Source organism: Eublepharis macularius, chromosome 4 (assembly GCF_028583425.1).
Source record: "Eublepharis macularius isolate TG4126 chromosome 4, MPM_Emac_v1.0, whole genome shotgun sequence".
NCBI classification, from domain to species: Eukaryota; Metazoa; Chordata; class Lepidosauria; order Squamata; family Eublepharidae; genus Eublepharis; species Eublepharis macularius.
Window position 1 is genome coordinate 20,312,922 of NC_072793.1, and position 13,293 is coordinate 20,326,214.

General features: G+C 43.6%; 1 protein-coding gene across 2 annotated transcripts in view; it reads right to left on the bottom strand.

The window, feature by feature from the left end:
* The window catches only part of SLC39A11 (solute carrier family 39 member 11), a 511,259-nt gene that overhangs the window by 103,523 nt on the left and 394,443 nt on the right, over window positions 1-13,293 (bottom strand). For both annotated transcript variants that reach the window (XM_054978292.1, XM_054978293.1), the window contains one exon: window positions 7,790-7,859. In XM_054978292.1, coding sequence (XP_054834267.1) covers window positions 7,790-7,859 — 70 coding nt within the window. The remainder of the gene's footprint in view (window positions 1-7,789; window positions 7,860-13,293) is intronic.

Consider the following 13,293-nt stretch of genomic DNA (forward strand, 5'->3'; position numbering starts at 1 on the left):
CAGAACAGGTTAATCATTATTCACACTTTGTGAATCAATGGTACCATTACTAACATTAGTACATGTACAAAGTTTTGCACAAGTTAATGGATCAGGAAAAAAGTGGGTTATGGGTATACAATCCTGTAGTACCTTTTGCTTGGTTGAAAATCTGATGGGAGCAGTTCAAGAAGCATTTGATATCTATTCCTTCTATTCCAAAGAAAACACTTTTCTCAGTTGAAGGAGAGTTAAAAAGAAAAGGCGTAGTGCATTTCATTTCCTTTTCCTCTTAAGGGCAAGGATGTGTGTGCATTTATTTTGGAAGAGAGGATCCTATACATTCCCTATAAATGTGGAACACACAAAAAATTCTGCTGGAAGAGCCCAGTATGGTTCTGGTTAGAGTTTCAGACTAGGATCTGGGCAGCCCAGGTTCGATTCCCTGCTCTGCCACAGAAGCTCGCTGGGTGACCTTGGGCCAGTCGCACACTCTTAACGTAACCTACCTCACAGGGTTGTTGTGAAGATAAAATAGAAGTAGGGTGCCATTCCCCCACCCAGGACAGGAGATCCCCTGCTCCCATCTTCCCTCCACCCCCACTTACCTGGCCAGTGAGGGGGAGGCAACCCTGGGCTGCGCACCATGCCCCTGCACTGACAGCAGCCCAATTTGTGACCTGCAGCAGGCCCGTTTTGGGCCGAATCATGCCCTGCAGCGGGGCGATTCAGCCACTTGGTGAGTGCAGGAGCACTCCCAGGCCACCCTTTGACCCATGTGATGATGTTACTTCCTGGAAGTGACATCACGCCAGCCAGGAGCATGCACACGTGCTGCATGCAGGTGCAAGAGGAGAACACAGGGACAGAGCTAGGTAAGAGCCAGGATCCCAATCTCCCGCCAGGGGAGTAAAGGGACCTGGCAACCCTAAATAGAAGAGAGGATAACGTTGTAAACTGCTTTGTGTCCCCATAAAGGATAAAGTGGGGTATAAATGAAGTAAAGAAAGAAGGAAACTTTTTATTTTCAGGTAAAGTGGGGGGGGGGAGAGAACCTACGGCAGGTTTTTCTTTTGGCATTTTAACTCCACGGGCTTATCTCATGCTTGCCTGTATTACAATAGAGGCTTCCCTTGAATCCCCTTCTGCATTTATTTGGGGACCCAAAGTAGCTTACAAGACACAATTTAAATAATGCAGTCAGAAGAGATAAAGAGCATAATAACCACATCCTACACTTGTTACCAGAACTGGTCTCCTTGCAATAAAATGATTTGTGGGGGGAATTAGCAAGTAAGGAGAATGGCTATTCAAGAAGCCGCTAACTGCAGGGATCTATCACCAACTTCTACAGGATTCCCTCCCTTATAACAACTGAAGCTGGTGCTTAATATCAAGCAACAACTTTTATTAAAGGACAAAATTGCATGCACATACACTCAGAATTATGGGGGTAAAATAATTACACACACACACACACTGAGTCCTAGGAAGCTTAGCCAGAAGGTGGGAACAGAGAGAGGGAGCAAATATATCTACCTATCCAATGAGCAGGGAAGTCCGTGGAGGGAAAGCTTCAAACATCCAGCGTTCTCGGCCAAGGGAACAAGAGGCTTAGGGTAAACCTCAAGGAAACAGCACTTTGGATCCAGTAAATGTGCACTATTTGAATGAGTCCAGGGCTCTACCTTTATAGGTAAAATGTGCTCTGAGGTGGGAGAGCCCACCTAGCCATCAGAACAAAGGCTCCAACAGTCAGTTCCTGGGTTTGGCAAAAGGTTTGAGTGCCTTGATTGGTAGCTGCCGGGGTGTGTGAAAGCAAATGCAAAACATGTTCTAGCGCTGTACAACAGGGATAGTTTGTTAGTGAATTCCACCAGAGCTAAGTTGGTGGATTTAGGTGGGGACTGTACTTTCCCAGGAACGACTGTATGTACTTATGTATGTCATTTGATTAGCTCCTCAATCATGGACAGGAGATCTCATCACGGAAGAAGGGAACGGAATGTGTTAAGTGGGGATGACTCTGCGAGACGTTTGTTGTACTGGATTCCTTTGGGGCTGGAGGGACTGCAAATCCAATCACCTCTTAATCACTCCACATTCCTGTGCAACATTCCATGCATGCCGTGTTCTCCCGGGTGGGACTCAGCAACTGTTGGAGGCTCTCTGGTGGCAATACAACGGCCATCTTAAGTCCAGAGGCCTAGTGATATTTTTGATACCGCAAGCAGCCATAGTAAAATAGCTATTAAAATGGCGGAGGCCGGGCTGACCACTTACACACTGATCCTGGCCCCATGGGGGTCCTCACTAGGTGTTATGTGTAATGTCAGTCTGCTATGAGAACTTGCAGATGGCACTTGTGAGATCCCCATGGGTGCTAAGATTTGCTGTGCCGTAGGACCCTCATTCTGACTGGGATTTCGGTGTGGCAGAGGAGGGTTCTCCCCACATCATTTGCCTGATCCAAAACACCCCATAGGGGGTTGCATGTTACCCCAAAGGGCAAATAACAGGATTGGGAAAATGGCTCAGGCAGGAAGGCTGAAGTCCCTTGTCCCCTGTGCCACAGTGTCTACTAGATAGAATTGGGCCCCACAGACGTCAATAGTGTATAAAGAGCTTCTAGAGATGGGGCCTTCTCTGCTGCCGTGCCCTAACTGAGACTGCCCTCCTCAAACATATTTGCTACTTTAATATCTTGCAGGCGCCTACTGAAAACTGATTTTATTTCATAAGCTTTTGCTGGGATTTAACTGTAATAGAGTGGGTTTCACCCCCCTCAATAATACTGTTGGTTTCAGATTGAGGCACTTTTGTTAGACCGTGGCTGGAAACAGATGAGATGCAGGAGGCCTGTGTTCGGATCTCTCTGTGTTCTGATTTTAAGTTAAAAACATCTTCTGCAAATTAGGATGTTAACTGTCACTGCCCACAGAGACAAAAGTTATGAAGGGGAACATGGATGACAAACTTTTTTTTAACTTTATCACCTTTTTAAAAGTCTGCAGTCTGAACTCCACCAGAATTTTAGTACAAAGAAAGGAAACTCGGGTATGTCTTTGACAATATACTTTCCAATATGTCACAGAGGAAAATGGGAACTCTCCTGAACAAGTGTGGTTGGGACTAGGGTTGGTAAACAGTTTGAGGGTCAGCACGATCCAGGCTGAAATGGGCTACAAATGGAGAGAGCTGACCAGAAGTAAATACAAGCAGAGACTCCAGATGACAAAACCATAGCTTACGTGGCAAGCAAAATAACACAAATTGTGGTTGTATCATTAAGAGAACATGGGCCACATTTTACAGCTGAGAAAGATTAAGGCACAACAATGTTATTTAACCCACATCAAAAACTTTAAACACGGAAATAACCGTGAGATGTTAGTATCTCTCAGTATATGCAAACTGCCTTTCCTTTACTAGCAAGTATTTACAGCCTCCCCTGTGCCATCACAGAATTAATCAGTTTACAGCGTCATTGTCATGATTCCAAATTAGCTGGGCAGTTACAATTAGCTTGTAAACTTCTGCCTTTCTCTGTCCAGACAAAGCTATTGAGTTCTCATGAGACTTTTGGGGATTTTTGTGCCTAGATGCTAACTGCTCAAGGGGGAGGGGGGAATCATGCTCCTTATATCAAAGGGCATATGCTTTTATCCCCATTCCTGCTAACTTTCCCCTCTATGGATGTACCCATGAACTTAATGGATCTCTAAATAAAAACCTTTTCATCTAATGCACTGGAGTGCTTGCTGTGAGAGGTTTGGGGGTCTATCCGCCATGGACTGCCATCCCTAGAGCTGACATTCATAATATATCCCCCAAATAGACCACAGTGCCAGCACCTCTCCTTTTAGAAACAAAGCACTATCCCCACTGCTAGCAAACCGTAACCAGAAAATGAATAATTCCGCTCCTTGGCACACAACAGTTTTGCCCCATCCTTCTGCCAGCAACTTTTCACAAAGTAACTTTTAAAATACAATTTCCCCATCCTCTTTGTTGCAAGCTCTCCTTGCCATTTCTCCCCACTTCCATGGATTTAATTTATCCATTGCTATGACTTAACCAATCTTAAAAAAAAAAATACAAGAGCCAAGTCCTGGAACATAAGAATAAAACTACCTCTGAAAATGTGTAGAGTACATTTCCCTCACCATCAAATAACTGCAGTCTTTTTCATTCCTACACAAAACCATGCACAACCATATTCTCTCATCCACCCGTGCAGAATCACATAGATGTCAGTGCCATTGTTAGCAGCCCTATCCCTTCTCCTTACTGAAAGGGCAGCTTATGAATATGACATATTGCAAGTCCCTTCCTCATGTGCCTAAGCACATGGCACTGCCTAGCCAGGCAGGGCAGATGCCAATCCCAGCTAGAGTTGGAAAATTACCAGAAGGCATGTAAGGCTGACTAGCTGCTCCTCCATGGCCTGGAGAAGCACTTAAGTAAAACAAAAGAGGTCTTCCAGGAGTTTCTGCATACCTCGCCAATGCCCTGCCTTACCTTCATCACCCCTCCTTCCTAATCTGGGCTATTCAGGGACCTGACAGCCTCTCCTATCCGGCAGTCGCAGGACATCAAGCGCCTTTCTCACCTATAGTTCCTCCCAGATATGCTCAATCAAACCGTCCCAATTTATTGTTTGAAGCCATCAAGCTATCACTTCAGAGGCAGAAGACGTAATTCTGCCCCAGGGCATGTTTCACACTATAATTAAACTGTCCCAAGCTCTATGCTGTGTGTATGTTCGGGACCCATCCACGCACCCTCAGATTGTGCCTGAGCCCTCCCTTCTCTTACATGAGACTCTAGCCATCTTGCGGACTTTCTCTCCTTGGTAAATATCACCTCATCCCAATTACTCTTTCCATTTCCTTCCTATTTTCTAGCTAGCTCTGTATGTACACTGTGTGTGTTCTCTGTGTGTGTTTGCTCTTGTTGCTCTGTTCATAAAGAAACCTTTCCTGTTGAATACCCACCTGTTTACTTGAGAGGTCTCTAAGGGAATGATCCTGATATATATTTGTGGAGATCCTGCAGTTACGCCCTCTCACTGTGTCTCCTCGAATGCTAATTCCCCCAACTTACATTGAGACCCCTCTCATTTAGGATAACACCATACAACAATAGCCTACTGAAAACCAAGCATTTTTTCCCTGCAACCAGAGTCAATGAATGTACTTTGGTCTGCATAAGATACATCTAGGCTTGCCAGACTTGAGGTGGAATTTTCCTAGAATTACAACTGAGGTCTCCTGGAGAAAATGGATGCTTTGGAGGATGGACTCTATGGCACCATATTCACACTGAGCTCCCTTTCTTCCCTAAAGTCTGCCTCCCCAGACTTTGCCCCCAAATCTGCAAGAGGTGGCAGCTCTATATAATGCACATAAGGTCACAGATCGGCCCTGAAATCAGTGTTTATCTAAAAATCTAAAATGTTGTCTAATAAAACTTGTGATACAGTTACAAACATTTGGCTGATAAAACACCAGTTCTAATCAAAATATTCTTGGCTGGCTCTATTCCTAATCCCAAGGGATACTTTTACACACCCAAATGTGATGTTTTCAGCTTTTCAGGAAGGAAAAAAAATGACATTTCACTTGCAACCAAAGCTCATATACAAGACTGCCCTAAACACAATGCTGATTTTCAATAAGCTATTTCATTCCAACGCTGGACAGAGTAATAATCTTAAAATCTATTTTTGTTGCGTTTGAGAACGTTGTTTCCTGCAATAGTTTTTGTAAAAACATCCTTTTCAGTGTGTCTATCAAGATCAAACTGAGCAGTCAGACATCTGTTTATCTGGTACTTTATGTACACTTTTAAAATAAGCAAATACACATTTACATGTTCAAAAAGTAAACCAAGTAAGAAACTTGGTTGTAAGAGGCAAGCACTGGAGTTTTCAGTAGCTCTCATTACAAGAGGTGGAAGGAGGGCAGGGCAGACTAATTCTTTTCAAGATAAGATTCAGGCAGGGCTGAAATTACATTCTGCTGATAACAATCTGGTCTGTATGACTATTATCGTCTTATTGATTGTTTGCAGCTCAATTTGTGCATGCAGCAATGAAGGAACAAGAACGTGTCTTTAAAGATAGGGTTTTAATTATTGACTCGTTTATACCCAGCAGACTCAGCCTGCTAAAAAGAGCCCCACCAAGAAGATGACTTGTTTTCCAGGGATGTCAGGTGCTCATTTGAACATGCCGCCCGGCACTTTAAGGAAGAAAGAGAATTAACAGCAGTGGTATTTCCATCCACTGCCCCCCTGCTCTAGTGCTGCCCTCAGATAGTGCTTGACTGCACACAGATAAGCAGCAGCAACTGTTCAGCGTTGCTTTCAGAGCTAGGGCATAAACCAGCATCTCAACACTCTGGTTGCTGAATTCATTTGCCAGCAGGACAAAAAAGGAACAGATCCACGGGAAGCACAATACAATTAATTGTACCAATTACCAATCATTCACAAAATGTATTGAAAGTGCAAATGCTATGGATAATTCGTAAATATTTCATACAATCTCATTCCATACATATATATATATAAATAGATCAAACAGGGAACTTTTCTTGGGTACATAGTAACCAACTGGGTACAATATAAAGTCTCTTAGAATATAGTCCTCCCAAGTCCTCCTTGATGTTAACAAGCGGAAACGGAGTTCCAGACCAGGCCCAATCTGGGGCCGGCTACACGCTACAGATTTCGTATCAACTTCCTCAGGAGCGTGTGGTCCGCTTCAATACAGGAGGCACACACATAATTCGAAAAGACCCGGAGCGAGGCGGCATTGCTTTCTTTCTTGGACGCAAGAGAGAAAGCAATGCCGCCTCGCTCCGGGTCTTTTCGAATTGTGTGTGCGCCTCCTGTATTGAAGTGGACCACACGCTCCTGAGGAAGTTGATACGAAATCTGTAGCGTGTAGCCGGCCCCAGATTGGGCCTGGTCTGGAACTCCGTCTTTCAGCTTCACCTTTTTTCCGCTTGTTAACATCAAGGAGGACTTGGGAGGACTATATTCTAAGAGACTTTATATTGTACCCGGTTGGTTACTATGTACCCAAGAAAAGTTCCCTGTTTGGTCTATTTATATATATGTATGGAATGAGATTGTATGAAATATTTATGAATTATCCATAGCATTTGCACTTTCAATACATTTTTGTGAATGATTGGTAATTGGTACAATTAATTGTATTGTGCTTCCCGTGGATCTGTTCCTTTTTTGTCCTGCTGGATTATTACGGGGGCAGCCTTTGTTTTCACCTTGAATTCATTTGCCAAGCAGGAAGAGTTACTAACCTCAAGGTGAGGCCTGGAGTTCTTCCAGAATCACAACTCATCTGCAACTGCTGAGATCATTTCCTCTGGAGAAAATGGCACCTTTTCTTTTCCCAAACCCCACCCTCCTCAGTCACTGCTCTCAAATCTCCAGGAATTACCCAAGATGGAGCTGGCAACCTTACAAGTGGGAGGGGATGTCCAGTTCCCAGAAACTCTGCCAGTCTTGGAGGCCGTGAACGAGCGTGCAGAGGGAGCCTAACACATCGCTGCTTCAAAGTCATCTTTTCCTATCCTGCCTTCCCACCAGACCGACTACTACAGTTTACAAAAGAAAAGGGTTGGTCTCCCGCTCTCCCCTTCGAAGAAGCACCTGTAACACTGCCGCCTCCTGCGTTTACTTCCGGTGCCATTTAATTTACCGTTTGCCCAGCACAAGGAGAGATCTTACATGCACAGAAACAAAGTTATAAAATGCAAAAACCACATGGTAAGCTTACCTGGCACTTTCCAAGGTTGCAGATGCTGACTTTCCAACAGCACCAAATCCGACGCCAACTGCCAAACCCTCTGAAACACAGCAAGAAAACACCAGTTACTTACTAAACCACCAGCAGTGGGTTTGTCAGCTAGAGGGCTATCGCCGTTCGTTTCTCCCTTGAAGCACAGCCAAGTGTGCTGAATGGTTTCTAAACCCTACTATTTTTTTTTCTACCCCAAAGTTTAAAAAGTCCCACTATTGTTTGCAAAAGGCATCAGTCTGCTAGGCTTGAAAAGATGCATTTCAGAACTAATTTCTGCAATCAAATTGCTTCCTCGCGTTGCAGTGGCCACACAGTTTTGTAAACAAACAACTCACTTGTTAGTTTTGTAATCTGAGAAATTGCCAGCTGCTATTTTTTTCAATTCATGCAAGACCACATGAGAGCTCATGACTTTTTATGTGTGACCTTGTGAACACTTGGGAGTTAGAAGGTAATGGCAGTTGAGTACCCTGAGACAGATTTAAAAGTTGCCATTTGTCTTATTCTGAGGAAAATAAACCCATTTGAAAACACACTGGGGCCACAGAACACAATGGCCGATTCCACACGGCTTACCTGAAGCCGGGACATTGCGCAACGTTGCGAATCATGCCGGAAAAAACGCGGAAGATTGCGTTTTCTCGTGTGAGTTTTGCGTGATGTCGCACAATCACGTTTTTTCCGGCATGATCTGCAACATTGCGCAACGTCCCGGCTTCAGGTAAACCGTGTGGAATCGGCCCTTAAGTGGACTTCTATTGAACTGGCATTTTAGCTGCGCAACTTCGGTGAATGATAAAGTTAACCAATTAAAAAAAAAACCTCTGCTTTGAAAATATTTGTGTGACAAATCCTAGGTTTGACTCAGGCAGAGAAAAGTTTCTACCCGACATGCTCACTGGTCCAGAGAAGTTCCCAGGGCTTCATCTCTGCTGAAATCAGCTGCAACTAGCTTGTCCCATTCATTTCAATAAAACCAATTCATTTCCCTGGACTGGGATGTAGACAAGAAGTCCAACATCAGGAAAAAGTTTAAAACCTTTTAAAATGCTTGTCTTTAAGGTGCCAGAAGACTCTACTTTTGTAAGAACAATATTATTACTCTTTAACTATAGGCAGACCTGATCTTCTGAGAGCCAAACTACAAGAGACGAATTACACGAGGAGGAGCACGTTAAGGGAGTCGCAATGTTAGCCGGGAAGCCGAGCTTTAAAAGAGACCGGAAGGCTTTGTCCATTTCCCCTCTCTACAGAGCCAGGGAGATGGCTGCTCAGAGGGTTTGTTAATTCCCTTGCCTCTCAAAGGTGCTGTCAGTTTCACCTCCCCTTCTAAGAGGAGAAGAGGAAATTAACAAGCCCTCTGAGCAGTCATCTCCCTGGCTCTGTAGAGAAGGGAAATTGACAAAGCCTTCCAATCTCTTTTAAAACTCAGCTTCCCGGCTAACACTGTGATTCCCTTCACGTGCTCCTCCTCGTGTAATTCGTCTCTTGTAGCTTGGCTCTGAGCATGTAGTTAATTATTACATTCTCTTCAATAATCCAATTTTAATAGCTGCTGCGCCAGTAAAATTAACGCAAAAGATTAGACATTGAAGACTGCTGTTAGCACAATATCATAAATTAACGCAAAAGATTAGACATTGAAGACTGCTGTTAGCACAATATCGTAACTTGTAACAGCCAGCGTCGAGACTACCCTCAAGAGATCAGTATTAGTACTGACATCGATGTCATCAAACAAGAAATACAGCATAATTCAATTTCATTTAGTTGGTTAATTTTCAATATGCTAGAGATGCAGGTTTTGGTGCAAAACATTGTGGTGTGACTGTTATTAGGAGTGAGCAGGAGCAGGAGCATCACCCCCATTATGCAGTCACTCCATTGGCTACCTATCAGTTACCGTATTCAATTCAAGGCATTTCTCCTGCACACGGGAGAAATCAACATCAGCTCATACACGGGCAATCTCTGTGGTGGCTCCTACCTGGTGGAACAGCCTGCTTGAGGAGGCCAGAAGAGCCCCTACTCTCCTAGCTTTCCACAAACGATGCAAAACCAAATTAATCAAAAAGGCTTTTGTATTGTAGAGAGAGGGGTCTCAGATGCTTCGCTAATGAGTTAGGGACCACAGACTTCACTACTATGTTGCCTTATGTTCTAGCTGTTGTTTTAAATATTTGCTCCCATGAGCTAACTGTGCCTCATGTTATCTAATGTCATCCCTAGAATTGCTTACGTTCTATTTCAGCATTTCTTCAACTCTGTATTGGATTTCTGCTAATGCTAAGTCTTTGTGAACTTGTATCTATTTACCCTATGGCATTGTTTATAGAACTGTCCTTGATATGGACAGTACTAATCTCACACAGTGTAGTCCACCTTTAGTCTCAATGAGAAAGGCGGACTATAAATGACATCAACCAATCAATCACACACAAAGCTTTTCGTCAGGCATTAATGATCAAAACATACCAACTTGCAAAACTATGTAGTACAAAGTGGATGAAGAGGAAGAAAAGTGGGTAGGCACTTTTCCTCATTGCTCCAAATGGTTTACAAGAAACAAACAAATGACGTCTCCAGAAGCACTCCTTATTGCTGAGTGGAGTATTTTAGCCTCTTCTCCCAGGAAGAGAAGCTTTAATGTCCGGAGGGTTAAACAGGGAGGAGTCTGGTGCTGTTCCACCTCTGGTTCAGGTTTATTATGACAGTCTGCCACCAGCACATATAAAACCATTTGCAAATCAGTTTAAAAACAGTTAAGACTGGATACAGGAGAAGAGCAATACATAAATATAAAAGAAAAATAAAATCATCATAAATGAGTTGTTTAAAAGGTTAAAATACATTTAGTCTGCCTTATGCGATTTGCATTGCTTGTAGACCTGGGCACAGAATCTTGCTATCTGACGTGTTGTCTGGTGATTCCGACCAGACAAAAGATAATCAAGTTTGATTTGTTCCACCTCTGATGGTGGAAAGGCAGTTCCTTGAGTGGTGGTTTCTTTAGCCCCTCCTCTATGACGTGAGGTCTTCAAATTCCAGAGAGCCAAGTTACAGGGGACAGAAGCCTAATACTGCAGTAAACAGGGAGCACGTGGATATGCTACACTTATTGTGCCACTGCAGCTACGTTACTGTAAATCCAACTTGGGTGGCACAGAGATTAGAACCACTGTGCAGCTCAGTGGCTTTGCATTTAAGGCAATTACTCCCTATCTGAAACTTCAAAGAGGGAAAAATGAGGTTTGGCACTTTTCTTCAAGCAAGTCCAGTATGGGAGAATGAGGGCAAAATTGCATCCTGTCCTGATAATGCGCTTCAGGTGTGCCAGAATTGCTTTGGTTTTGGGGTCAATAGAGTCATCCGACGCAAGTCTGGATTCATCAGCCTCAGTGACTTGGGAAAGAGGAATCCACATTAGGCGTTAGGCAGCATTAATGCACAAGAGAGGAATATTTGTCATGTGCCAGCTTTGAGGATTTTTAATTATTACCGCATAAGAGCTCAGCATGCACGAACAGAAGCCCCCCTAGCAGGTGCATTTACGTCTCCACAGGGTGGAAATCAGAACTGCCTTAATTACAATTGCGGTAACTGTTAATAGGAGAGGAAAGCATTTCGCCTTCAAACAGGTGCAGGAAATCGGCAACGTGACATCATTATGTGTTTTTGGCTTTGTCCCCAGAGGTGACTCTCGAAGATTAGTAGCTCAACTCCCTTCCAGACGCCTTTATTTCCTTCTTAAAAAACCAATACCCTAAAGGTATGAGGAAGGGGGCAGAATGAATTTTCAAAGAATAACACCAGCATTATACAACCTTCTCTGCAAACTTCACTTGTAAAAGAAACCGGAATGTATTTATCATTATTCTGCTTTCAACATCAAATGAGAGGAGAGAGAAAAAGCAAAATAGGGCCACAGTGCTTATTTGAATATGCAATGGCCAAGCGCACAACCACCAGCACCCCCAAGGCGGGGAGGGAACTGATCATTCAGCTAGCTGTTCAGATGTCTCTGACAGAATCTGGATGTGTCTGACTTGCATAGTTACAGATTTCTTGCACCATTAGATGGCTCCTGCACAGCAATCCTTCCTCCCCAAACTGGCCAATTGTCTGTTGTCTCCACTGGTTCCAATTTTAAAATGCACACAGTAAAAATTAAAGAAAAAACTTACTTGCAGTTTTGGGATTGAGAGTTACTATTTAGATGGCTCTGTGTGGGTTTGGTGTTAGCCCACAAACCCTACTGATCTTGTGATCAGTTCTTAAAATCACCTCTTGAAAAGATGCTGCTGATTGTGCCAGCAAGAAAAGCAGGCAAAACATTCTCTCTGATGCTGGTCATTAGAATGCAATCCACCATGCAGACACTAAGAGCCAAGCTACAAGTGATGAATGACGCTTGCCTGGCAAGTGAACAGACTCATGTGTATTCCTCCCTGTTCACTTGCCATTCACTTGCTCTCCAAGTGGAGCGCAAGTGAATGGCAAGTGAACAGGGAGGAATACACGTGAGTCTGTTCACTTGCCAGGCAAGCGTCATTCGTCACTTGTAGCTTGGCTCTAAGAAAGGACGAACTGTAAGCAATTCCATGCTTTATACCAACTGTAGTTGTTGTGGATTTTCCGGGCTGTATCGCCATGGTCTTGGCATTGTAGTTCCTGATGTTTCGCCAGCAGCTGTGACTGGTATCTTCAGAGGTGCAGCACCAAAAGACAGAAAGCCTGTCTTTCGGTGCTACACTTCTGAAGATGCCACGGCGATACAGCCCGGAAAATCCACAACAACCATCGTTCTCCAGCCGTGAAAGCCTTTGACAATATATTTATACCAACTGGCCAGTATTATAATCCAAACTGCCATCAGACTGCAGCATACATGGCTCTTCTTCAATAAACAGATGGTTTAGTTTTTGCACTGGACAACAGCACTTGCACCAACCAAGTGGTTGAGATTCAGAGTAAAGCTACTCAGCATGGTGCTATAAGATCTACAAGGAAAGCTGCAGACACTTTAATGTAGCATCCTACTTCAAGGTAGCATTCACTCTGTATTAACCCATTGCCCACATAATTCTCTGGCGGCTAGAGGTGTTTTCAAGCTCCTCTCCAGGAAATGTTTTGAGGTTGATTCTACAATTACTTAGCAATCACAGTGAACTTCTTTCTCCCAGGAGCATACAGGTGTAAATGTAGGAACTTTGGCAATACTGGGATACCAACTCAGCTAGGGAGCGTAACTCTAAGTCAGAGAACTAAGTCTACAGAAAGTACTCTATCTAATCCAATCCAGATGATGACTTAAAACATGCATTATACACATTTTCTGGTTCTTGGCATATACCAGACATAAGCTACAGTAGAAAATAAAGAGATTCTGGTTATCCGTTATTGTAAGGGATGCTTTTAGAACATTTGGCTTGAAGCAAATCCAGAGCTGTTACTCTGGCTTTCTGGTTCATTACTGCTTA